The 26240-nt window shown below is 38.0% G+C and overlaps 1 protein-coding gene across 10 annotated transcripts in view; it reads right to left on the reverse strand.

The window, feature by feature from the left end:
- INTS8 (integrator complex subunit 8) overlaps positions 1 to 25333 on the reverse strand; it is a 41036-nt gene extending 15703 nt beyond the window's left edge. For 7 of the 10 annotated variants that reach the window (XR_009689587.1, XR_009689586.1, XM_061123746.1 and 4 more), the window contains exons 1-16: positions 25043 to 25333; positions 22563 to 22737; positions 20717 to 20857; positions 20339 to 20410; positions 19569 to 19620; positions 18473 to 18655; positions 14684 to 14791; positions 13038 to 13193; positions 9775 to 9875; positions 9183 to 9324; positions 6148 to 6218; positions 5586 to 5761; positions 4333 to 4466; positions 2705 to 2815; positions 1483 to 1684; positions 744 to 865 (exon numbers count right to left, since the gene is read on the reverse strand). Coding sequence is in view for 8 of the 10 variants with exons in the window: in XM_061123746.1 (XP_060979729.1) it covers positions 744 to 865; positions 1483 to 1684; positions 2705 to 2815; positions 4333 to 4466; positions 5586 to 5761; positions 6148 to 6218; positions 9183 to 9324; positions 9775 to 9875; positions 13038 to 13193; positions 14684 to 14791; positions 18473 to 18655; positions 19569 to 19620; positions 20339 to 20410; positions 20717 to 20857; positions 22563 to 22737; positions 25043 to 25172 (2076 nt within the window). In the remaining 2 variants the exon portion in view is untranslated. Of the gene's footprint in view, positions 1 to 743; positions 866 to 1482; positions 1685 to 2704; positions 2816 to 4332; positions 4467 to 5585; positions 5762 to 6147; positions 6219 to 9182; positions 9325 to 9774; positions 9876 to 13037; positions 13194 to 14683; positions 14792 to 18472; positions 18656 to 19568; positions 19621 to 20198; positions 20315 to 20338; positions 20411 to 20716; positions 20858 to 22562; positions 22738 to 25042 lie in introns of those variants that run through there. The other 3 variants (XM_061123747.1, XM_061123751.1, XM_061123752.1) reach the window with 3 other exon arrangements.
- Between the last annotated feature and the right edge of the window lie 907 nt (positions 25334 to 26240).

Consider the following 26240-nt stretch of genomic DNA (forward strand, 5'->3'; position numbering starts at 1 on the left):
AGAAAAGAATAAGGGCTTCCCTGTGGTCCAGAGGTTAAGAATCTGCCTTGCAATGCGGGGATACCAGTACAATCTCTGGTCAGGGAAGATCCCACATGCCGCAGGGCACCTGAGCCCACGAGCTGCAGGTACAGAAGCCGTGCGCCCTAGAACCTGTGCTCCACAACAAGAGAAGCAATCCACTCCAGTATTCTTGCCTGGAGAACCCCCACGGACAGAGGAGCCTGGCTGTCTATAGTCCACAGGGTCACAAAGAGTCAGACACGACTAAAGCGACTTTGCACACACACTAATAAGAATCAGGCATCAACTTAAGAGAGTTTAATAGGCTTCAAAGAAGGGTAAGGTGCTCACATGGAAATGGGTGCAGTTCATCCCTGGGGGTTTCCTCGGGTCTACCCCAGGTACTCCAGAGTTAAAGTCAGGGTCTGACTACATCGATCAAAGCAAGAACAACTAACTAACTTCTCACTAGTTTAGGATTATTCCAAAATGATGTCTGTTAACTAAGTAATTTTTGCTTACATTTTCATAACTATATGGTACTAGGAAAAAAAAATTGAGAGGACAAACTCAAGTGCCTTAATTATCAAAAACTATATGTTTACCTACAAACCAACAGGCATTTGTCCAAACTTATATTCAATCTTAGAAACTGGACAAGTTTCCTAAGGAGTACAGATCTAAAGAAACTAGTCCAATAATCCCACCTTAATAATTCATTTAGATTAAACATGAATTACCTTCACAAACGGATTACTCTGAAGTAGAAATGCAGGAACTTGCAGAGTAAGGTATTCATTTTCCCTCCAGTTTAACATAAAAGCCACACACTCCTCAGAAATAACTTGACGAAAAGGAATATCTAAAAATCAAAGAAGAAAGTGGTTGGAATTACTATCATAACATTAAAAGAACAAAGCAAATAGTTGCTCAGATTCCAGCTGAGTAAATTAAAAACAATAGTTACAGGTGGAAAAAATAGAAAAACACTAACATTTTATACTTTTCTTCTAGAAAGTCTAATATTTTCCAATAACAGATTGCCACAGTTTCCACTGCTGCTGCTAAGTCGCTTCAGTCAAGTCCAACTCTGTGCGACCCCACAGACGGCAGCCCACCAGGCTCCGCCATCCCTGGGATTCTCCAGGCAAGAACACTGGAGTGGGTTGCCATTGCCTTCTCTGTACAGAGGAGCAACAGCCTTCAGAGGAAGCATGGCCCTGCAGACCCCCTGATTTCAGACATCTCATCGCCAGAACTGTAAACGAATATATTTTCGGTACTAATATATGGCAGTCCTAGAACAGTTTTCTACACCTCCCCCAATGTTCTTGAGTGAACTCCACATCTGAATTGTTTTAAAAGAAAATTAATTTTTTCACTGATGGTTAAAAAGTCCTGTAAATATTCTTTTAGAATCTTCCCCACAGTTATTTGAGTACTAAAGTCCTGAAATTTGACTTTGTGAAAGTGTCTTACCAGGAAGCCTCATTTCCAGATATCCTCGCACCCTACTAATAAGATCAGAAGGAGGTCTCTCTCCTGACTGCCCTGTTCCAGCTTCATGCGTATAAATATCCAAAAGCAGCATCTCATTCAGCATGACCTGACGAAGTTTTGGTGAGAATTCTGTAACCAACTCCAAACAAGCAGCAAACAGCTGTTTAGCATGGGAAAAGTCCTATAAAAAGAATAGCAGAATGGTCTGAATCACCTTTCCTCTGAAGTGAGAAAAATGTCTTTATAAGTACAGAACAAAGAGAAGAATTAATTTAAATGGTGAACACTGGTTATCTCGAGGCGTGAGGCTAGATTACACCTTTTTACTTATCATCTCTGCATTATTGATTTAATCCAATAAATATTTCTTTTATTTATATATATATATACATCCTAAAATTCTGCACACAACCCTATTAGCCTATATAACTAATTAATAAAACAAATCAGCTATGATCTAAGCCCTTTCCTACAAATTTCCTTCTAATTTTTCCAAAACACAGTCTTCGCTCATTCTCTCTCTCCACATGCTCTTATAATCTGGTTTCTATCCCGCATGTCATGAAGAAGAAATGGCTCTTACTAAATAAAAAACTCCTAATGGCACACTCTACTGAGTACTTTCCAGTTACCTAACTGGACTTCAGGGCTACAGCCCAGTACTGTCCATTCCCTCTAGCTGACATCCTCTATCCCCTTAGCTATCATGACTCCATGAGTCTGGTTCTCACACCAGACTCTTCCATGCCACTGTTTCTTGGACACAATGCCAGACACCCTAGTATATCCTCCTAGCGTGATCTATGATGATTCCCAAATCTGTACTTCCAACCCAGACTACTTCCCAAACAGATTACAAATTCCTTATGTAAAATCTACAGAAGTGATTTTAAGGATCTTTGTTTTGTTTTTAGCTTGAAATACAATCTTTTACTAACGTAATAATAAATACAAATAAGAACTATTCATGTTCTCTAATTTTTTGAAAGAAATAGAGAAGCAACCATATGTCCAAGACCATTTTTGTACAGTTATGAGGATAAAGGGAAAAGAATAAACCGAGATGCCTTTTCAGATATCCTTTCAGACCTACAATGATGATTTTTAAGATCAGAAAAACAAAACTGATCCTGATTCCTGATTTCATCCTAAATTAATAGAGCATATTCTTAACCAGAGGTCCATGTATACTTTTACTCACCTTAACAGTACTGCAGTGCAGACCTTTGGCCATTAGAATGTAAACCAAATCTCTTGTTAAATTGTCTTTAATTCCCAGGATGACACTACTATAGACAAGAGGTAATTCCCACTAGAAGAAATAAAAACACATAAACACACACACACAAAGCCAAATCTAGATAACAATCCTTCAGTAACAGTCAACTCCATTTAATAAAATTATTCAAAGGTCATTTTTTAAATAGAAAGGAAAATGATAGTTGCAATGAACGGCTAATCAAGATGAACATATTCATTATAATAACCTAGTAATAAATAATTAAATGGATTGGAACTTTCTGAAGGATAGCCTATAGAAATAAAGAAAAATTCTAGGAGTTTAGTATGTATTAATCCATATGATCCTCACAACAGTTACTATTAAATAGGTATTATATCTCCATTTCACAAATGAGAAAACGGAGGCACACAGATGTTAAATAACTTGCTGAAGACTATACAGCTAATTAAGTATAGCACTGGGATTCACACTCAGGTACCTAGTACCAGAACTCTGGCTCATAACTCTCAGGCTGTACACTTTCTCATCCATATAAATGAACACAAATAATGACTTCAATGCTATGGAAACCCAAATAAGATTCAGACCAATTTTTCATTTCACTTCACTTGTATGTTCAAATCCCACAGAATATACATCAATTCTAGCTGCTTTTTATCACATTCAGCAGAGAGGTAGTATGCAGCTATACTAGAAACACATTCATATTATTATAGGGGTTTCCCTGTGGCTCAACAAGTAAAGAATCCTCCTGCAATGGTGGAGACCTGGGTTCAATCCCTGGGTCAGGAAGATCCCCTGGAGAAGGAAATGGCAACCCATTCCAGTATTCTTGCCCGGGAAATCCCATGGACAGAAGAGCCTGGCAGGCTGCAGTCCATGGTGTTGCAGAGTTGGGATATGACAGCATGGATGTACTACGACTACACCTGATGAATAAGATGCACGTGCTAAAGGCAAGTTCCCCATGTTATTATACTTTAACTTTACCTGCATCTGTGAACTATTTCCCTTGTATCTCTAGTTATATTCCACTGAAAGTTTAAAAAGCGGTTTCGTTTGCACTTTCCATGTAGGAAAACTTAAGACAACTTCAGAAACATTATCTTGGTATTTTTTGGGGGGTGAGGGGGGCATTTTAAAAAAATTATCTAAAGATTAAAATGTTCTATAAAGAAGTTTTAATGAGGTGGTTCTAACCTGCAGGCTTCAGTCTTAGAGAGGACATGAAAAAACTAAACCAAAAATACTCTGTATGGCAAGTATTAGCTACAGACTGCACAAATATCACACCTTATACACATATTTACAGCTATACTGAAAATGCATGTAGATGCTCTAACAACAAATGAAATATAAACTCATTTTGTTACTGATTTAGTATTTTTTTTTTGCCTATTTCATATTTTCTCTGTCAATAGATGTTCAAAATACAATGTCGTGTGACAGTCTTTCGCATTACTGATGAACTATTAACAAATAAAAGGGCTTCTTATTCCCAAAAAGGTCAAGCAACAGCTCTTCTATTAAATTACATCAGAAAACAAGGGTAATTTTCTTATCTGTTCTTAACAGAGGTTTCTTACCTTATTAGACACTGTCCAGAATTCACGCTCTGAAGTCATACCATGTAATTCAATTAAAATCTGTCGAATCCTCCATGGATCCACTGACAGTATCAGCTGATGTTCCAACTGGCCAATGCTGACACTTGCTGAGGCTAAGAAAGGAAGAAGAGATTTTCATTTAAATAATTATCTGATATGGTATTCATTTGTTACTCATTCATAATCGTACAAACATGAGAATGGTAATTTACGGACAGAAACTGTGCACGTTTATAAATATTAGGAGTCTCTCGCATCTTGAAAACTGATTTATCCAACTTAATGCAAATTATGTTTTAACTTCACTCTCATATAAAAAGCCCAACACAACCTGTGTTATGTCTTCATTTAACAAATAAAGATAACGAAAATATAAACCAATAAAAATCAGTAACTTTACATGGAAAGAATTATATGGGATATATGGAAAAATTTAACTTACACAGACAGTCTCCTATTTTTGAACATCCTGTGTTAAAAGCACTTCTAAAATGTTTTGAATAGTAAACATTAAGAATGTTTTTCGAAGGGAGAGAATGAGAAGGTAGAGGCATTGCCTTCCCAGAGAACCAAGAACTGATCATTAAAACTCCTAATTACAACTCAGCTTTCACATATAGTCTTCAATAATGCATTTCCGACATTTTATCTGTGATAATATTTTTCTTTTCCTTTACGACCGACAGTCAAAGCAGCTTAAATCTAGTGAGGTCCGAAGTAGCTACAAGTTCACTCAGTCAACTGAATTCTGTCTCCCCTGCATGTTGAAGTGTTGAAGCTTGTATTTCTTCTTAACAAGCAGCACTATACTTTCCTATTACATTTAAAAAATAAGAGAAAACGATGGAAGAAAATCATCAAATAAGGCAAAAATGGCATGTTGCCAAAGCTGAATGTTTAGCAGCAGACAGTGATACAAAGGCTGAAATGCATGCAAGCCTGCACCACTTAACCACTCCTCTTCCCTCTTGGTGTACACCTTCAAGAACACAGCAGCAGAGTTACATGGATCTATTTCCCCAGCTAAAATCTTTTATGTATCTAGGCCTACATCTCCATTAACCATAGACTCAGCAGATTCCCAAAACTTAACTGCTTACAGAAATATGACCTCAAAAGACAGGTTTTCTATTAGTTACCAGCATTAGTGTAAATAGAAAAAAAAATTAAGACGACGGCCTCAAATATACTGAGGGGCAAAATGTGCCAAAACCTGAGCCCGGAACTCTCACCTGGGATGTCGTAAAATGAAGTCACGGGTTTGATGCACAGGTTGACTCTGGGGGACCGCTTCCTCATCTGGTCGACAAGCAGCTGCCGCTCTTCGTCTTTCAGCAACGTGATGGAGAGCTCGTGTGAAGAGATCATGAACACGTACTGCAGGTCTTCCAACCCCAGACACACATTCCTACATCAGGAAGAAATATTACAAAACAAACAGGTGTATAATTTTAGTTTGGGAAAAACAATCATATTAACCAATTTTTATTAATAAACTGTTTAAGAGCCACCATTCAATAATTGCAAAATAATAATTTGGAACAGTTTTTAAAATTTCCCTTTGGTCCTTATCTAAAGTTATGATTTCAATGCCATAATATACAAAGAGAGTAACAGCAAGAATCCTGTTTTATGTGGCTACACAAATTTAAACCATAAGTATTCTCAGCTACCAATTACCGCCTGGTTATAAGAAGACAGGCAAGGTAAATGTAAAATGATAAGGAATAAAAGATATTTTTCTCACAGACCTAAGTTCAAAATTAAGAAGAAGAAGAAAAGAAAGGCACTTACTTCAAAAAAGCAGCCATGTTTCCTTTCAAAGGTTCTGAAGCTTTTTCTAAATTTATTGATCTTGAACAAACCTAGGAAGTTGAGTAATTTTTATTTGAATATGGGTACTTCAAAATAATTATAACAGCTTAAAAGTTTAGATTTAAAAACAAATTGTTCTTTCAAACATGGATCAGTCACAGATTTGGTTAAGAAATTTAAGAAATGAGACCAAAGAATAAGACTGCATTATGTGAAGAGGGAGTGGAATGTGACCATTTCAAGAACTGCAGGTATTTATATGCAGTAAAGAATAATCTATTTAGCATATGAACAAATCCTGCCCAACAAATCCTTGGGTACAAAGTATGTACCCAAATTAAATGGAGTGATAAAACTTTTAAGAATCAGTAGTTCCTGTCAGAAAAGTGAGAGAAAAGACTCAACTTGGACAGCTGAAAAGAATGATCGATAATGGCTAAAGAACACAGAACCAACAGTTAGGGAGGTAACCAAGGTTTAAAAAATAAACAATGAAAATAAAGAGCAACTTAGCTATAAAAATATTAGTTATCTAAAAATAATACTCTTTAAATATCATTCTGAATTTATTAGGTTGGGCTTCCCACATATTATTTACAAGAAGTCAAAAAAATACATTATTAAAGAGCCTAAACCCATGAAATTGTCAGTATTCTCTAATACGTTGACACAAAAGCTAAATTATATAATGTGTACAGCGGTACTACTCACAAGAGCCAAAAAGTAGAAACAATCCTAATGTCCATCAGGTGATGAACGGACCCTCAAAACAGACACTGAAGAGTAAATATATCCACTCAGTAGGACACTATTCAGCTATAAAAAGGAATGAAGTATTGATGGACACTCCAACATGGATGATATGGCTTCAGTACCAAGTGAAAGGAGTCAGTTACAAAAGACCGTATGTTTTATGATTTCATTTATATGACATGTCCAGAATAGGCAAATCTAGACACAAAAAACAGATCAACAGTTGCCTGGGGTTGCAGTGATTGAGAGGAAAATGAGACGTGATTGCTAACGGTTCAGAAGCTTTCCTGCAGGGGCAGAGAGGAATGAAACGCTGGCAAACTGGCTGAGGTGATAGCTGCACAACGCTACAGACAGACTAAAAATTACACTGGACTGCACACTTGAAATGGGTGAATTGTATATTACTAGCTGGAAACAAAGGCAATTATACAAATTCAATTATAGTTCATTAAAAAAAAAAAGACTTCTATGGAAAAATTATAAAGCTTAAAAGGACATTAAAGAGGCCAAAATAAATCAAGAGCCATACCAGTTCATGGATTAGGATACTCAATCTGGTAATGATACTAATTTTTCACAAACTGGCTTTTAAATGTAATGTAATTTCAAACAAATCCAACAGGCTTACTTCTGAAATTTGACAATCTGAGTCTACTGTCTACAAGAAAATGTAAAAAGATAAGCAGAACCAATACAACTTTGGAAAACAAGGTTTGTACTTCAGATGATACCAAGACAGGGTATGGGGATGACTGACGGGTAAACAAACAGAAAAGCTGCTACAGAATAGAGCAGAGACAGGCCCACACACGTGTGTATGTCTGACACTTGGCATTCAACAGAGGCAGCACTAGAGACCAGGAGAAAAAAGACAAAACTTCCAACAACTGGTACTGAAACAAGTGAGGAAAAAAATGACACCAGATTCCCTACTTCCCATGATATACAAAATTCAATCATAGGTGGATTAAAGACCTAAATGTGAAACAAAGGCTAAGCTCTGGAGTTTTTAGAAGATAAAATACAGGAAAATTTTCACAACTACAGGATATAAAAAGCTTTCTTAAGACACAGGCGAAATTCACTAATCTCTTCCTTTATGAGAAAGACTGATAAATTTTATTATCTTAAAATTAAGAACTTTCAAAATAATAAAAGTTAAAAGTGAAACTCAGAAAACATAGTTGCAATACTTAAAATTAGTAAAGGACAGAACACAGTGACCCAGACAGGAAATCTGACAGTGAGATCCTGATGGACAAAAACTCTCATACATGTAGTGGCAAAAACACTTTGAAACTTTATGTTAAAATTGCAGATATACTTTCTCCAGGAATATAACAGACAAATGGTATGTGGGTGCACCAGGATATAAGTACAAGAATGTTCAAGCAGAATAACCCCAAATTGTAAATAATACAAATGTCCATCATCATAAGAATAAATAAACTGTGGCATGGTTATATAATGTTGTAACATCTTACAGCAATGGGGAAAAAAAAAACTATATCTGCATATAGTTTTGTGACTTGAAAAAACGTCGCATAAATATGTTCCCTGAAAGACAATTTATTTTATATGATTACACTTATGTGGAGATCAAAACAGGTAAATTTAAGAATATTCATTAAGAGGACATACAAAGGGGATACAACTGTAATGAGAAACGAGGAAATAACTATCACAAAAAAGCAGGGCACTGATTTCTTCAAGGAAAAGCAGAGAGGGTGCGGGAAGACACATTAAGGACTTCGAGAGCATTGGCAGTGTCCTATTTTTGGAACAAAATGGTATTAACTGCATTCTATGTACTTCTCTCAAGGTCTGTTACATTAAGACTATTAAAGAGACAGACAGGTCCAGTGGAAACACAAAATTATGGAGCTCACATGAGAGGCAAGAAGTACGATTTAAGCGTTTTTAGAGAGCAGGTGACTGAAGTTTTGGAAGAGAATAAAAGTGGTGAAGAATAATAGAAGTTGAGTGAGCCAAAGACAAAACTTTTGTAAGTATAAACATTAAAGGGAGATCAAGAGAGAAGTCAATGGAGGACTAAGGAAAACCCAGTGATGGCAGAGAACCAGAAGAGCTCCAGCAGCAGACACGGCAGGCAAGCGCGGTCTGTCGGCCGTACCACCCCTGAGCCGGAGAGGCAAGTCGGATGAAGACAGTAAAGAGGGCTCCGGATGTGGCAGCTAAGAAGTCACTGGTAAACTTAAAGCAAAATTATAAATCAAAGGGGGAAACAAATGTCTTACCTCAAGAAGAAAGTCTATTTTCTCTTTATTAGGTCTAAGAAATAGCTGGTTAAATTGAACACTAATCGTTCTACCTTCTAATACATCACGGACTGTGTTACAGGCACAGACTTTAAAACAGATTTCATCCAGGGCTTCATTTCTGTCGAATACAAAAGTAGATACACTCATTTATTTTTTAATAGAAAGGCATATATTGTAAAACTAAAATTACAAGAATGGGTCATTTATTCTTGAGAGGTAAGATTTTTACAATATTCAGGCACAGTAGTAAATAACTAAGTCAATGGGGGAAAAAAATAAACAGGAAAGTTTTGAATTTACCAAGGGATAATTTAGGTATACAGATTAATCTGAATCAAACTAACAGAATCAAACTCCGCTGTGTAAATTTTTTCACCCAAGCACTTTGAAAAAAAGGATTAGATGAAAATTAAAGTGGCTCCTCTGATCATGTTAATTTTCCATACAGTAAAAATAAAGTAAAAGAATTGTGACAGACATACGGGTAATCTGGAGGGATGTTTTTGATAAGTCGGAAATGCACACTTACTCTTTTACATAAAAATCAAAAAGTAATTCACTTACTTACCCCTGTTGAGCTTTCTGAAAGAGTTCCCTTAGGACCGACTGCCGGAACCGGACAGGTAAACTGAAGGTTAAGTTGTCTTCAACAAAGATCTTTATTACCTCCTAGAACACAGACAAAAAATTGCAACTATTTCAAAAATCTTGAAAGTCTCTTTTAAAAAAAAAGTTTTTTTAATAAAATTTTAAGTCTTTCTGTAATAGAAATTACAAAGTGGAGAAAATCATTAAAATATCTTGCTAGGAAAACCTCTTCCGAAAATTTTAAAATTACATTAAGGGTAAAAATAGCACTCCCCTCAGTTCAATTCAATGGCTCAAGTCATGTCCTACTCTTTGCGACCCCATGGACTGCAGCACACAAGGACTCCCTGTCCATCACCAACTCCCAGAGCTTGCTCAAACTCATGTCCATTGAGTCGGTGATGCCATCCAACCTGTAATTCCATCCAACCTATCTGTTGACCCCTTCTCCTCCCGCCCTCAATCTTTCCCAGCATCAGGGTCTTTTCCAATGAGTCAGTTCTTCGCATCAGGTGGCCAAAGTATGGGAGTTTCAGCTTCAGCATCAGTCCTTGCAATGAGTATTCAGGACTGATTTCCTTTAGGATTGACAGGTTTTATCTCCTTGCAGTCCAGGGGACTCTCAAGAGTCTTCTCCAACACCACAGTTCAAAAGCATCAATTCTTCAGCGCTCAGCTTTCTTTATGGTCCAACTCTCACACGCATACATGACTATGTGAGGAGCAGTGTTCCCCCAAGAGACTAAGCTAGACTTGCCTGTGAGTGTCCCGGAGTCTCTGGTGGAGGTGTGGGTCAACAGTCTGGCCTCAGGCCAAACAACAGGGAAGGAACACAGCCCCGCCCATCAACAGAAAATTGGATTAAAGGTTTACTTAGCATGGCCCCGCCCATCAGAACAAGACCCAGTTATCCCCCCAGTCTGTCTCTCCCATCAGGAAGCTTCCATAAGCCTCTTATTCTTATTCATCAGAAGGCAGACAGAATGAAAACCAAAATCACAGAACACTAACCAAACTGATCACATGGACCACAGCCTTGTCTAACTCAATGAAACTATGAGCCATGCCGTGTAGGGCCACCCAAGACGGATGGGTCATGGTGCAGAGTTCTGACAAAATGTGATCCACTGGAGAAGGGAATGGCAAACCACTTCAGTATTTTTGCCTTCAGAACCCCATGAACAGTATGAAAAGGCAAAAGAACCCCCCTACCCTTCTTTAAAATTGGAGATCATGGGCCAAAAGTGAGAGGTGAGAAAAGAATCATCAAGTAGTAATTCAGCTATGTTATTAGATAGAGACTTTAAAAATTCCTCTCCTCTACTTTAAACATGATTTCATACAACAAACTTTTTAAAATGTTAAAGAGAAATATTTCAGCTAGAAAAAACATGTGCTAAGAAACTAGTCTAATCAAGTTAAATGGTTTAAAATATATTAGTGAACTGTAGACAATTTGTCATTCTGATAAATGATATTACCACAGTCTTTTTATAGTCTTTTTTCTCAGTTGTTTATCAGCTCCTTATCAAACAATGGAAGAAAGTAGGGATGACAGTGTGGGGATTTCTGGAAACAGCTAAATCAGCTCTACAACAAGAGCACTGACAAAAATGGTTTCAAACTACAGAGCAACCACTATTTCACTTCCATAGCAAAACATGAGCTACATGGGAGCAAGCAAGTCACTTCCCAATGTTGGAAGACCTATTTGTTACAGCTGTTCAATAACTCATCAGCCACAGAGAGAATCCTATCCCCCCACCCCCAAAAAAGCTAAATATGATTTCTAAGACACTCCTGTATATATAGCTAAAGTGATAAATTCCAGAGTTGCAACAAAATCGCTCTTTCCCCTTTCCTAGCTATCCATTACACTACTTCCTGAGTTAAACATTTGGTCCTTTATTATATCTATGGTAACATGTGGGCTTCCCTGATGGCTCAGCTGGTAAAGAATCCACCTGCAATGCAGGAGCCCTGGGTTCAATCCCTGGGCTGGGAAGATCCCCTGGATAAGGGCATGGCAACCCACTCCAGTATCCTTGCCTGGAGAATCCCCATAGACCAAAGAGCCTGGCGGGCTACAGCCCATGGAGTCGCAAAGAGTCAGACATGACTGAGTGACCAAGCACGGCCCACATGGCAACATGTGCCAATCTGACTAACATTCTCGCCTGCACAGGTCTCACTATGCCAGGAACCTTCTTAAAGATTCTATATCTTATCATAATTGATTACTACTCCCCATAAGCCTGTACTAGGGATATGTAACTGAAAGATCTCTTGTGTTTGAGAACTTCATCTATATCTGAAACCTACCTTCAAGAAAGTTTACTTTTCTTCCCTAGGGCAAATTAGAATTGGCAAAAAGGGGGCCAGAGGAGAGAGAGGGAGCACTGTCCCCTCCCTTCTTCTATTTTCTCTGAGGAAAAAAAAAAAAAACCTAAAACCCTAGCTGAGAAAAGAGAACTAAAAACCTAGGCTAAAAGTCCATTGTGAAAAAAAAAAGTCCACTGTGGAGACACAAAACTTAAAGGCATGTTAGAGCACTGTCATTTCATAATTTCTGTTTTGAATTTAATAAGATGAAGGTACTATTCACTTTCTAGAATGAAGGCTTTCTGAAAAAGATTTTAAAAGTACAAATCCTAACTCCCAGTGATTTTCATTACAAAGCTACAGATATATACTCAGAGAGGGCAACAAAAAATCTCAACAGACTAATTTAAGCTCTTTTCATGAGTAAAACTGAGATGACAACCAGCCTCCCTGGAAAAGGGGGCTATTGTAATAGACTATCCAAACCAACCAAAAACGCTCTGCTCACCCTCTCCTTCAGTCTTACTGTTCACAGTGGCTAATAAGGTCAGGCTGGAAGACCGTACTTCCAGATCTTTAGCCTCCATAAAACCAAAAGTTCTCTACCTGTAATTTTAAAAGTTAAAAAGTTCTGCCTACAGAGTTTCTTACAGAATGTACTTAAAATGGGCCAATTTTATACCTTCAAGAAAGGATAATTATCAGCAATATGAGTCAACATCTATCCAGTGCTCTGCCTTAAGAGTTTATAAACTATAACTTTTCATTTGATTCTCATAAAAAGCTTTATTATTACAACTATTTTATAGACCAGTCTGTTTGACGTGCCCCAAATGGGACAACTGTAAATGGTGATGTCAGGATTTGAACTCGGTTGTCTGGTTTCCAATGACACTACTGTATCCCTGTCATACATCTTACCTGATAGTTGCCAGATCTCAAACAAATATGGACCTGACTATATGGAGTCAATTGTTGAGTTGTACTATCAGAGGAAGGTACGAGAACATCACATGCTTGACAATAGCCAGCTAACCGCTTCTCATCTATGGTACAATGAAGAGATAATGAACCTATCTGTAAAGTAAGAGGTATACACCATTATCCATCAGTGTAACAGAAAGAATAGCCTAGCACCCATTTATTGCATTTTAACAGTATAAGAAAATGCCAATGGAAAACAGGAACCATAAAAAATGAAGTTAAAGGTTTAGAGCAGGGGTCAGCAAACTATTGCTAATAGGCCAAAACCAGCCCATGTCCTGTTTTTATAGATTCCATGACCTAAGAATAATCCTTAGTGTCATAAAGGGAGGAAAAACAAAAATTAGGACTATGCCACAGAAACTGTATATGGCCCACAAAGCCTAAAGTATTTATTATTTACCCCTTTACAAAAAAATTTACTGACTGCTGGCTTAGTTTTCAGGCCAACATAAAAAGGTAGACATTATTATCACTCTCTGTAGGTATAACAACAATTAAGATACTAACAAAGAATGAAAACTGTTTAAAAAAAAAGATTAAAATACTTTAAAATGTTGATACATACACTTGGCAGAGATTTAAAGGGGGACAACAAAGAAAACTCAATCTTCACTCAACCAGAAAAAATAGACATGCTTCCACCGAAACAGAAAAATTTTTAAGACATACTTTTTTTAAAAAATTAAAGCTTTAAAAAAAGAAAAATTGAAGCTTTAAATTACTATACCCATAATGCCATAAAATTAGAAATCTGATGAGTTCCCCAGGCAAATTAAAATGAGAATTCCCAACAAAGTATATCTCTAGTGCATTTATTCAATGTTTCTGGTGAAGAAAGGAAAGGTTGAAACGGGAATTTTTCTGGCCACCAGGCATATAAAAACCTAGTTATACACTTTAAAATTCAGTTGTGTGAATCATAAAAAGAAAAATGCAAACAATAAACACATGAAAACATTTGCCCTACTAGGAATTAAGGAAACACAACTATTTTAAAGGTATTCTAGATAAATATAAAATTAGCAATTTAAAAAATTTCACTCTGATAGCAGAGCCCTCAGAGAAATGTACCTAGAAATCAATTTGGCTTTGTATATTACATCCTTTAAAAAAATTAATGGCCACTGACATGGTTAATTCTACTTGCAGGAATTTAACTTTATCTAAAATTCAAACAAAAATTTATGCTTGGAGATATAAATTTTGCAACTTTATAATAAATAAGAACAGCAAACTATCTAAATGCTCAAACATTAGGAAAATCATAGCACATCTATATACAACAGAAAAGGATAGATACATTTAAAATATCTAACATTTTAGCAAGATACAAAATAGCATGAGCTTAACTATATAAAAACATAAAGAACAAAAACTGGGGGAAAAAAAAAGCTAAAACCATAAAAGGAAGGGGTTATTTCCAGGCAGTAGTATTACAGATTTTTAAAAATATTTCCATTAGTTTTTTGATCAAATTTACTACAATGAACAATTTTTTAATCATCAGAAAAATGAAAGCCAAAAAATATATAGCTGTTTTAAAGGATTGAAAATCATGTGAGTGTTATGACTGTATTTACCTCTGCAATTAGTTCTTTGGTTCTAAAAAATTTTTCTCTGGCATTTTCATAGACAGCTGGATTTGTAGAGCCTTGCTGGAAGTATGCTGCACCCAAATCATAACACACCTAAAATGGTAATGAATACCAATTTGCTCAGTGATTTTCCATGAACTTAAGAGCTAACAAAACTCAAAATCACCTTTATCTCAGCAACATAGTTACACATGTAGCAAATAAGGAAACAATGTTTTAATGAGCAGTAAAACAGTCAATGTTCTTAGTCACAAGCAACAGAAATCAACTCTGACTGACTTAAGGGGACTTAACTACAGAATTATTGGGAAAGCCAAAGAATCAGGCCTGGAAAACAAATGGGGGATGGAAGATAAGCAGCCAGAACAAGAGCCGCAACTGATGCAGTGAACCAGCACACAGCCACCTCAACAGCCAACTCCACAGATCTGGCAACTGTGGCCACCACGACCAGACACTGAAGGCAGCGCTCCACTCCTGCCAGGGCTGCCCCGGGAGCTAGACTTCCCTGTCACTGCTGCAGTTACTCACCATCACAGTGGATTCTCCATCATCCCACTTCACTGACTGACTAGCGAGCTCCCACGTGCGTGCTAAGTCACTTCAGTCATGTCTGACTCTTTGCGACCCCATGGACTGTAGCCCGCCAGGCTCCTCTGTCCCTGGGATTCTCCAGGCAAGAGCACTGGAGTGGGTAGTCATGCCCTTCTCCAGAGGATCTTCCCAACCCAGGGATCGAACTCGCATCTGCTGTGCCTTCTGCATTTGCAGGCAGATTCTCTACTGCTGAGCCACCGGGCGAGCCCAGCTAGCTCCTAATTCAGTCTGAATGTCTCTGTCACACCACTGTGACGTGCCTGCCCTCCAGCAGGATAAGGCTAGAGAACACTAATATTTGGAGTTGTCAGTTTTATTATAGGAAACAGGCTCTCCCTCCCATCAAGTCTCAGAAGGTAGGGGATTCTTCTAACAATGAAAAAGGGGACAGCCACGGGAGTGTCTCCAAAAGGGTAGGAGGGGCAAATGTCTACTATCAAAGAACTGGCCAGAATAAAATACTGAGAAATCTGAACGAATGAGTATAACATGACAGTGCATTTCCAGTTGTCTTTTTCTAACAGAATCTGCATATTTTTCCAGGAGCATTCCTAAACAGACACCTCAGTTCAGTTCAGTTCAATTCAGTTGCTAGTCATGTCCAACTCTTTGCGACCCCATGAAGTGCAGCACGCCAGGCCTCCCTGTCCATCACCAACTCCCAGAGTCCACCCAAACCCATGTCCATTGAGTCGGTGATGCCATCCAGCCATCTCATCCTCTGTCATCTCCTTCTCCTCCTGCCCTCAATCTTTCCCAGCATCAGGGTCTTTTCCAATGAGTCAGCTCTTCGCATCAGGTGGCCTAGATTTACCCAATGCAGAATTCAAATACTGAGTTGAACTTGGCCATTTTATGAATAAGAATACTAAGGCCCAGAAAATGACATTTCTACTTGAAAGCATATAACTAAGCACTGGCGGAGTCCAAACCTGAAGCCAGACCCTTAGGTTCCTAATATTCTATCACAGATTTACTCCTCACAAGGCCGACTGGTCTGCCTTCTCAATCTGACTCTTTTAAAAAGCCTTCAACTTATTCCCCCAAGTAGGAGAAAGTTCAAACCCCACGGCCTGATTTTCAAGGATCTCAGAATCTGGACTGCCTTTTTTTTTTTTTTTTTATTAGTTGGAGGCTAATTACTTCACAACATTTCAGTGGGTTTTGTCATACATTGATATGAATCAGCCATAGATTTACACGTATTCCCCATCCCGATCCCCCCTCCCACCTCCCTCTCCACCCGATTCCTCTGGGTCTTCCCAGTGCACCAGGCCCGAGCACTTGTCTCATGCATCCCACCTGGGCTGTGGACTGCCTTTTCTCTCCAAACCTCTATTCTTCTCTATTTCAATCACACCAGTTTTCTCAACTCCCCATACACATCAGATGTAGAAATAAATTTCATTCCACACCATTTATTTCCATTTGCACCAAACCAACCTGAGCCAACAGATACTCATTCCTCTTTCAAACTCCTAAGCTGTAAGTCTCTGATATTCCTGACCAAACTACTCTTCACTGATACGGACTACAGATACTATTCTGTCCTGTTCAACAAATCAAGATTAATTCTTCCTCAGCCTCTAGAATACTGCTTTATAGTATTTAATCCACACTTAATGTTGGGCAGATTTCCATTCTAAAGTGCTTCCTTCCATCTAGGATAAAGCAGTGCTAAAGTTTAAAATAAAGTATGTGTGTGTATATAACAGAGAAAGATTTATATACACACAAGCACACCTATATTTGCACACATTATTACAGACACATATAATTCCCCTTTCCAGGCAAAGACAGAGTTGTTGTTGTTGTATAGTTGCTAAGTTGTGTCCAACTCTGTCACAACCCCATGGACTGTAGCCCACCAAGCTCCTCTGTTCATGGGATTCTCCAGGCAAGAATACTGGAGTGGGTTGCCATTTCCTTCTCCAGGGGATCTTCCTACCCAGAGATGGAACCTGCGTCTCCTGCACTGGCAGACAGATTCCTTACTGCTGAGCCACCTGGGGAGCCCTTGAGGTGGTTACCAACTGCCAATGCCTCATGACTCCGACTCCGACTCCTACTCTATGAGACGCCATCTCAGCAAGTCTTGAGAAGGGATTATCTTTAACTCCAGAATCTGAAAAGGTACCTCTCAACCCTTTTAAAAGTCAGAGCTATTTCAGCTCTTTCAAGATTGGGAAATAATGATAAAAGAAGTCATGCCAGACATCCCTGGTGGCCCAGTGGTTAAGTACCTGTCTGCCCATGCAGGGGATGTGGGTTGGACCCCAGTTCAGGAAGATTTCACATGCCTTGGGGCAACTAAGCCCATGTGCCACAACTACTGAGCCTGTGCTCTAGAGTCTATGAGCCGCAACCACCAAAGCCCACGATCCTGTGCTCCACAAGGAGAGAGTAGCCTCCACTCGGCATAACTAGAGGAGGCCCGCAAGCAGCTACAATGAACCAGTGCAGCCAAAAAGATTAGTTTTTTAAAATGTTATGCCAATTCACACAATGAAGAAAATATAGAACATAGAAGGCTCTACTGTAGTGGCAATCATTAATTCTTTTAAAATTTCTATTATACTCAAGATTTTGGGCTAGAAAGTAAGGAAGATGCAAATACAAATATATTTTAAAAAAGAGAGACCTCAAAGAGTTTATAATCAAGCAAGGAAAAAGAAGCTATCAATACATAAAATATCTAACAACAAAAAACAACTGAAAGCAACAAAGGAACTAGGGTACAGAGTTACAGAGAGCAGGCAGACTTAAATTAAGATCCTTGAAAACCTAGTTATTTCTCTAGGAGCCTTACATTTTTCAAAATCTAGCACAATATTAGTTTTGTTTTTTCAGTCTGATTAGATTTTTTTATAATGTAAATGAATTGTTAGTCAGTTCATTCATATTATTACTCCCTGCATTCTCAGTCTCTTAAATATAACCAGGAAACTAGTTTGGAGACAAAAGATCATAAGAAATTTTCCTTCCATTTCTTTCAGAAAAATTTCAAGAGAGGTCTTATAAAATTCACAATTAAATAGAATGCAAAGTTTTAATAACATCAGAAGTAAAATCAAAGGGACAAGGGCAGAAATAAACTCTAATTAAAAATACAAGGATGATTTTATGTAAGATTTTCCAAAATTTTGCCATGCATTGATTAAACACTGAAATAAATACCTGGCACTGCATCTCCTCGGTTTTGATTTTCAATCCAGCAGTGGAACTCTCAGTTTCTCCATTGACCATGCCTGGCTCCACAGCCAGTAAGTCTAATGTTCTCATTGTGTGGACATAAAGATCGTTGTTTAACTTAAGGGCTGCCTCTAGTACCAGGATAGAATCAGAAGCTTGTTCTTTTAGCTACAAAAGTTCAATAAACAAAATTTTAAAACACAAAAATGGCAGTACTGGACTACAGCAACCAAAAATATTTACAGGATACTTAGCAGCTTAATGTACTAGTAGTCTGTTTTAAAAATGCATCTAACATAGCAAGAGTGAAATTATATTTGTTAAAATTATCTTTAAGATTTTAAAATTCAGAAGGTTCCTATTGTGAAATTGAAAACACAAATTGGAAAAGATTGATATCTTTCTTTTATATAAAAGTTACTGATGAAAAATGCTTACAATTTTACACCATTTCATTGATGTATTCAAGAAATGTTTTGTATGCTTCAATGTGCCAGTCATTTTTACTAGGCATTAAATAATAACAACAACACAGGTTTTTTGCTTCCACATTCAAAATACATTATCTGTTGAATATAGATACAGACAGTCTGTTATCTTCCTTCTCCTTTCCCAGTCTCTGCACTTTGGGTGGTATCTCTGGTACATTGTAGGTATTAAATAAAGAATTAAAGAGATCATTTTTAAATTATGATTTCTACTTTTATGTTGACTATGCTATGTTGACTATGTTATGTTAAAAGCAATCTTAAAAATAACTATTTTTCTGAATATAAAAGTAGTTTTAGGGAATTTCTGGCAGTCCAGTGGTTAGCAGTTGGCACTTTCACTGTAGTGGCCTGGATTCAATCTGATTGGGAAACTGGAGATCCCAAAAGCCACACAGCATGGCCCAAAAAAAAAAAAAAGGAACGTGTCAATTTAGAATATTATCAAATTACCTTCTAACAGTCAAAGTCTAAATGTCATCACATCAAGACCATGCCAAGTCTTAATATATAAGATTAGAAGAAGCACCTATACATGCTCTAAATATAATACATCCCAGAAAGGTTACAGTGTAACCGATACCAATACTCACCACTTTCAAAATATTTTCTGTTAGCTCTTTCTCCTGTTGCATCTGATTCATACTAAAAGAGAAATGATAGAAGAGTATCACCTATTACTTGAAAGACTGAAAATTCAAAACTTAAAGATCATTCTTGACAGTGAGGCTGAATTTAAATAAATAAAAATGCTTTTAATACTACTTCTTTTCATGCTTAAAAAATAAACTCAATTATGATCATGCTCCTTTACCATTATTTTTTCATTTGCTTTGCATTAAAAAAAAAACCCTCAATTTCAAAATAAAACTTTCTGGCAGCAAAAGCTCATTTATATCAAGTTAGAAACTACACTCTAGCTCCAAATTTGGGTAAGTTGCTACTACTTGGAATTTAAGAACTAGGTTTAAAACTCCAGACCTGATCAAACTATTGTACTTAACTTTTGCACTCTAAATTAAAATTTCCCACATACAGAACAAACATATCTCTTTCAAGTAAATTTAATTAAATGAGAACAATCTTAATTCCCGGAAGCAGGTCAGCTAACATTCAGATGAAAGGCACAGTTTACAAACTGCTCCCCTCCTTTTTCAGAGCTCTCTACTCTAGTTATCCAAAGCCCTGTCTGAGTCTCACCCTTCTAACCCCTCCAAACCTACCTGCATGCAGGCCTTCTGCCCTCTGATTTCTGCTTTATTCCTTCTGTACCAAGAGTTCTTAAAAACTTGCAAAATTAAAAAAAAAAAAAAAAAAACCTGAAAAAAAAGTGCCAAGTACGGGTCTTTATTGGCCAACTTACACACTTAACTGAGGAGGTCCAGGTTTTGCCTGTTTAACAGGAAAACTACTTTGAACAATTGTCCTAATTGCCCTTAAAAAAAAAAAAGACAAATAAAAACAAAATTTAATACATTATAAATGTCACTTCAAGTATTTTTTAGTACTTCCTAGAAAACTTATAAACTATCCAAAATTCTGACATATAATAAAAACTTTATAAGTCATCCACGTCTCTATCAGAATGCTTTTCGTCTATGCAGTCATAATTTTCTCCACCATCTCACTATTCCCAAGACCCTCTGAGAGATCCCTAGAATGACTTAAAAGCACACCCCTGAAGTCAGAATGCAATTAAAGCCAGGCTGCCCAGCATATTTTAGGTTTACGAAAAATTTACCATCTATTGTAGAGAAGGATGGCCATGGCAGTGGTTGGAGGTAAGGTGGCCAGGTCCATGTCTACGTGCTTTGTCCCTGGAGGAACTTTACTGATGCACAGCAGTTCATTCAACAACATATTCAATACTGGAACAGACAAACTTAAAAGGGAAGAATCAGAAGACATATAAGTTGTGCAAGTACACAATGCACAATTCAGTGTCTTTGCTAAAAATAATTAAATCGTTTAAGTAGTAAATCCACAGGGCCATTCTATTAATCTGTCTCAACAACATAACTGAAAATTTACCAAAAGATCTTTTAAGCTTTTATTATGAAAAGAATTTAAATACATACAAAAGTAGACAGAATAATATAATACACACCAAAATGTGCCCATCATCCAGCCTCAACAGTTATCAACTGATGGCCAATCTTGTTTCCTCTCTACTCTCACCCACTTCCCTCCTTTCCATATTACTGTAAAGCAAATTCCCAATAGTAAATCATTTCTTCCCAAGTATTTCAGAACGTATCTCCAAAAAATTACCTCCTAACATAATGACAGTATAAATTTCACATCTAAGAAATTATTGTTTATCATCAAATATCCAGTCAAGTGCTCAATTTTCCAACTCTATCATATACATCATACTGTTCTGCACACATTGCTATCTGCTGCTAAGCCTATTAACAGATAAGCTCCCCCTTAGAGAGGAAACCGTTTTTTTAATCCTACTATTCAATGCTGGAAAATATATGGTGAAAAAAGTGTTCAAATACTACTAGTGTTAGTATAAACGAATACAACTCTCTGGAAATGCAATCCAGTATATGCATAATGCACTTTAACAATGTTTACACCGCTTGACCTGGCAATTTAACAATCTATACTAAGGACGCAACTCGAAATTTATATAAAGCTTATGGACAAAGACATTTTAAAGCTCTATGATTTATAAAAATGAAAAACTAGAGAAAAACTAAAAAAACTGTCAATAGAGGAACAATTTAATAAATTATCTATACAATGGATAATCTCCAAAAACCAAACTGGGGAAATGCTCATGATATCCTGCTATATGAAATAAAATTAAAATAAAAACAAAACAAAAAATCAAAACAGTATACAAGGTATGTTCACAACTTTGTTTAAAAATATAGGGAGGAAAACCAAAATAAAATATATATATATATAGGGAGGAAAACAACAAAAATTACACAAAAATGTTAAAAACACTTCTTTCCCCTTCCCTATTATTTCCTATTTTCTGAATTTCTCCAAATATTCTATAAGGTATTTCTCTTTAAATTGTGAGAAGGAGGTGAAAACAAATTATTATACAACTATGCATTTGAAATATTTATTTATAAACAAATAACCACTGATTCTAATAAGATAGTTTAAAAGTTTAAGAGACAGTGATTGATTTATGACCAGTAAAATTAAATGAATTATTTAACAAAGATAATATGTACCATAGTATTATGTACAATTCATCATTAATTTTTATTTATTTTCCTCAGATATGCAAAAGTAAAATGAAGATTTAAAACTGTTCAGGCGTGGATTTTCTCTACTTAGCACATCAAAAAAATAAAAATAATAAACTGGCTCATTATTGATAACACCAAGTTTATACTCTAAAGGTAATTTAAATTCATTCAACAGTCAAATATTTTCTTATACTTTTTGAAAAATACTTGCATATTTTACCAAGAATACACAGAAAAGTAGTTTTCACTACTAAAAGTAGTTTAAAGACCAGTATTGTAAGAACACATACTGAAATAAACCAAAATATCTAACAGTTCTCAAAATAAATTCATTTACATCTTTTTTAAATTCATTTAAATCTTGTATACCTTTTCTCTAATACGTCTAAGTCCCATTTCAAATGTGCAGCAACTTTAAGAGCAAGTAGCTTTAAAACACGATTTCTCTTGTTATCAGGCGGAGGTTGAACTTGGTTCTGCTCATTAACTGAAGGTTTGGAAGCCTGTTCCAAAAACTGGACTATAAGCTGAACTGGTGCAGGATCTAGGATTTAAAAGAAAGCAATTCTTGAACTTAAGGTCTAATTATGAAGATGCAAAAGGATTCACCATATTGGATTCTGGCCACAAAAGGAACCCAAATAAGCCAATAGGCACATGAAAAGATGCTCCGAATCACTATTTGAGAACTGCAAATCAAACTACAGTGAGGAATCAATCACTTCACAATGGTAAGAATGGCCATCATCTAAAAGTCTACAAATATGAAAAATACAGACGTTAGTTTAAAAAATTAATTTTTAGTAATTATTGGAATGGAAATAATAACAACCTATAATGGAAAATAATCTTAATTAATATTATCCAGCAATCTCACTCCTGGGCATATGTCCAGAAAAGATGAAAACTAATTCAAAAAGATACATGCACACCAGTGTTCATAGTGGCACTACTTAACAATAGCCAGTACATTGAAGAAACCTGTATGTCCACCAACAGATGAATGGATAAAGAATGTGCAGTACATACACACAGTGAAACAATACTTGGTCATAAAAAAGAAAGAGATTATACCATTTGCAGCAACATGGATAGACCTAGAGATTATCATACTAAGTAAAGTAAGTCAGAGAAAAAGAAATGTCATGTGACATCACTTTTATGTGGAATCAAAAATAATAATACAAATGAACTTACTCACAAAATAGAAATAGAGTCAGAAAGAAAACAAATTGATGGTTACCAAAGGGGTTGGGGGTTAAGGATAAATCAGGAACTTGGGACTAAGAGATACACACTACTATACATGAGATAGACAATAAGGACCTACTATATAGCACAGGGAACTATATTCAACATCAACATATTGAACTGTATTACCTATCAATATATCAAAACTACATAGCACAGGGAACTATACTCGATATTGAACTATATTCAAATAGGTTATTTTAATAACCTGTAACAACCCACTCCAGTATTCTGGCCTGGAGAATCCCATGGACAGAGGCGCCTGGTAGGCTATAGTTCATGGGGTCGCAAGAGTCCAACACGACTGAGTGACTAACCACATGCACAATGGAAAACAATCTGAAAAGGAACAGGTGTATACATGTAACTGAACCACTTTACTGTACACCCAAATCATCATAAATCAACTAGTCTTCAACTTTTTTGAAAGTTAAGGGGTAAAAAAGGGGATCCAAACAGTTGTGTAGTTACAATGACTAAGGATTATGATTCACAAGAAGTGCGCCTGGCTATTAAAACGAAAGACCAGGAAGGATGTAAGAAGGAAAGATAACAGATTCTTGCAGAGGAAAGCACTTTAGAGGACAGAACATAATAGTTACAAATTCCAGTTCAGCAAACAACAATTGTCAATTAGGGGAAAGAAATGCCATGTTTAAAATTATTCCCTTAACGCTTAATTAGTGGGACCTACCTCAAGTTACCTCTCTGCACCTGTTTCTGTCGATGCAAAATAGAGGATCACCTACCTGTCATGAAGACGGAATTACACAAGAATGCAGATATGAAGCACCCAGAAACACTCAGCCAACGTTCATCAAAAGCACTGAATTAAAAGCACATTAATACAATATAGTGGTAAAACCGCCCACGTGAAGTACACCAACTTCTCGCCCAGGAGTCTCCATCAGTTCTGGCCAGCGGATTAGACTGAACAAGCCACATCTGGATTCGAACTCTGTCAGCAAAATTTCATCCAAGGAATTCACCTTTTCAGGCCAATACCTCTTTCCAGAAATATCCGTTATTTCCCACCTTCCCTAAACGGCACTCCTGAACTGCGGCATCAATCATGAACATCATTATAGAATAACCATCTTGCAACTGTGATAGCATTTTCTGCTTTCAGAAGTTTTCGCTTTGATTTACAGCCCAACTTTGGAATAATTGAGTCAGCAGAATCCCCTCGTTGAGGAATAAAACAGTTAAAATAGGGACCTAAGATAGTTATTAAGAGTCAGGACCAGCCTCTGAACAGCTGATGTCTCCGCAGACCGCATTCCCTGCCCAAACTGTCCGGGTTTCAGCCCCAGGGGAGGGTTGAGGCCCCAAGCCGAGTACGGTCACAAGGCCACCTGAGAGGCGACAAGACGGCAAACATGAAAAGAGGGAGGGCGCGGGAGAGTCTGTTTCCCGCTATTCTTATGCCTCCCGCAGCTGCGCCCCGCGCGGGCCTGTGTGATGCCCAGTCAGAGACGGGGCGGCGCCAGGGCTCGGCCCCGAGGCCCGCCTCCCCGGGCCGCGGAGTCGCGGCTGAGGAAGGCGCGGAGCGGTGGGAGCCCCGAGGGCAGTCCCCGGGCCGCGGGCGCCGCGCTTACCCGGGCAGGGCTTGCGCAGGTGTTTCTCCAACAGCGACTCCTGCAGCAGGAACTCGAACCAGGAGGTCTGCGGCGGGGTGCAGGGGCGGCTGGAGGTGGCCGCCTCCCGGTCCGCCGCCTCCGCGCTCATCCTGCCCCCGCCGCCGCTACCCCCAGGGACGCTTCCTGGCTCCAACCTGACGCTCGGACGCGGGACCCAGGGGCCCCTGACGTGCGGAACTGCCCGGAAGCGAGGAGGCACGCGGAACGTCCCGGAAACCCACACAACCCAAAATGGCGGCCTGACCCCCTACCGGGTCTGGGCGTTCTGGATCCGCCTCCACCCCACCCCCGCCGCGCTTCCAGACCAATCGTTATTCGAGTTGGACGAGGAGGGCGTGGCCTATGCCCAGGCCACGCCTCCTCCCAGTTACCCTGGGAGACGGCTTTAGGGTGAACTGCGTCGCTCTGTTGGCTTTCCCTGTTTCCTAGGCGTTTCTTGGCCAGCCGACAGAACAACCTCATCGGCAGGCCTCAGAGTCTTCGGAAACGTTAGTGAACGCTACAGGTTCAGACTGTGATCTAGGCACATCTGTTTTTGTTTATTTCAATTTTCCGACTTCCATTTCTGAGATTTCAGTTCAGTTCAGTCGCTCAGTCGTGTCCGACTCTTTGCGACCCCATGGACTGCAGCACACCAGGCCTCCCTGTCCATCACCAACTCCTGGAGTTTACTCAAACTCATATGCATGGAGTCAGTGAGGCCATCCAATCATCTCATTCTCTGTCATCCCCTTCTCCTGCCTTCAATCTTTCCCAGCATCAGGGTCTTTTCAAATAAGTCAGTTCTTCCCATTAGGTGCCAAAATATTGGAGTTTCAGCTTCAACATCAGTCCTTCCAATGAATATTCAGGACTGATTTCCTTTAGGATGGACTGGTTAGATCTCCTTGCAGTCCAAGGGGCTCTCAAGAGTCTTCTCCAACACCACAGTTAAAAAGCATCAAGTCTTCGGCGCTCAGTTTTCTTTACACTCCAACTCTCACATGCATTCATGACTACTGGAAAAGCCATAGCCTTGACTAGATGGACATTTGTTGGCAAAGTAATGTCTCTGCTTTTTAATATGCTGTCTAGGTTGGTCATAACTTTTCTTCCAAGGAACAAGCATCCTTTAATTTCATGGCTGCAGTCACCATGCAGTGATTTTGTTTTTGTT

Source organism: Dama dama, chromosome 21, assembly GCF_033118175.1.
Source record: "Dama dama isolate Ldn47 chromosome 21, ASM3311817v1, whole genome shotgun sequence".
Classification (NCBI taxonomy): domain Eukaryota; kingdom Metazoa; phylum Chordata; class Mammalia; order Artiodactyla; family Cervidae; genus Dama; species Dama dama.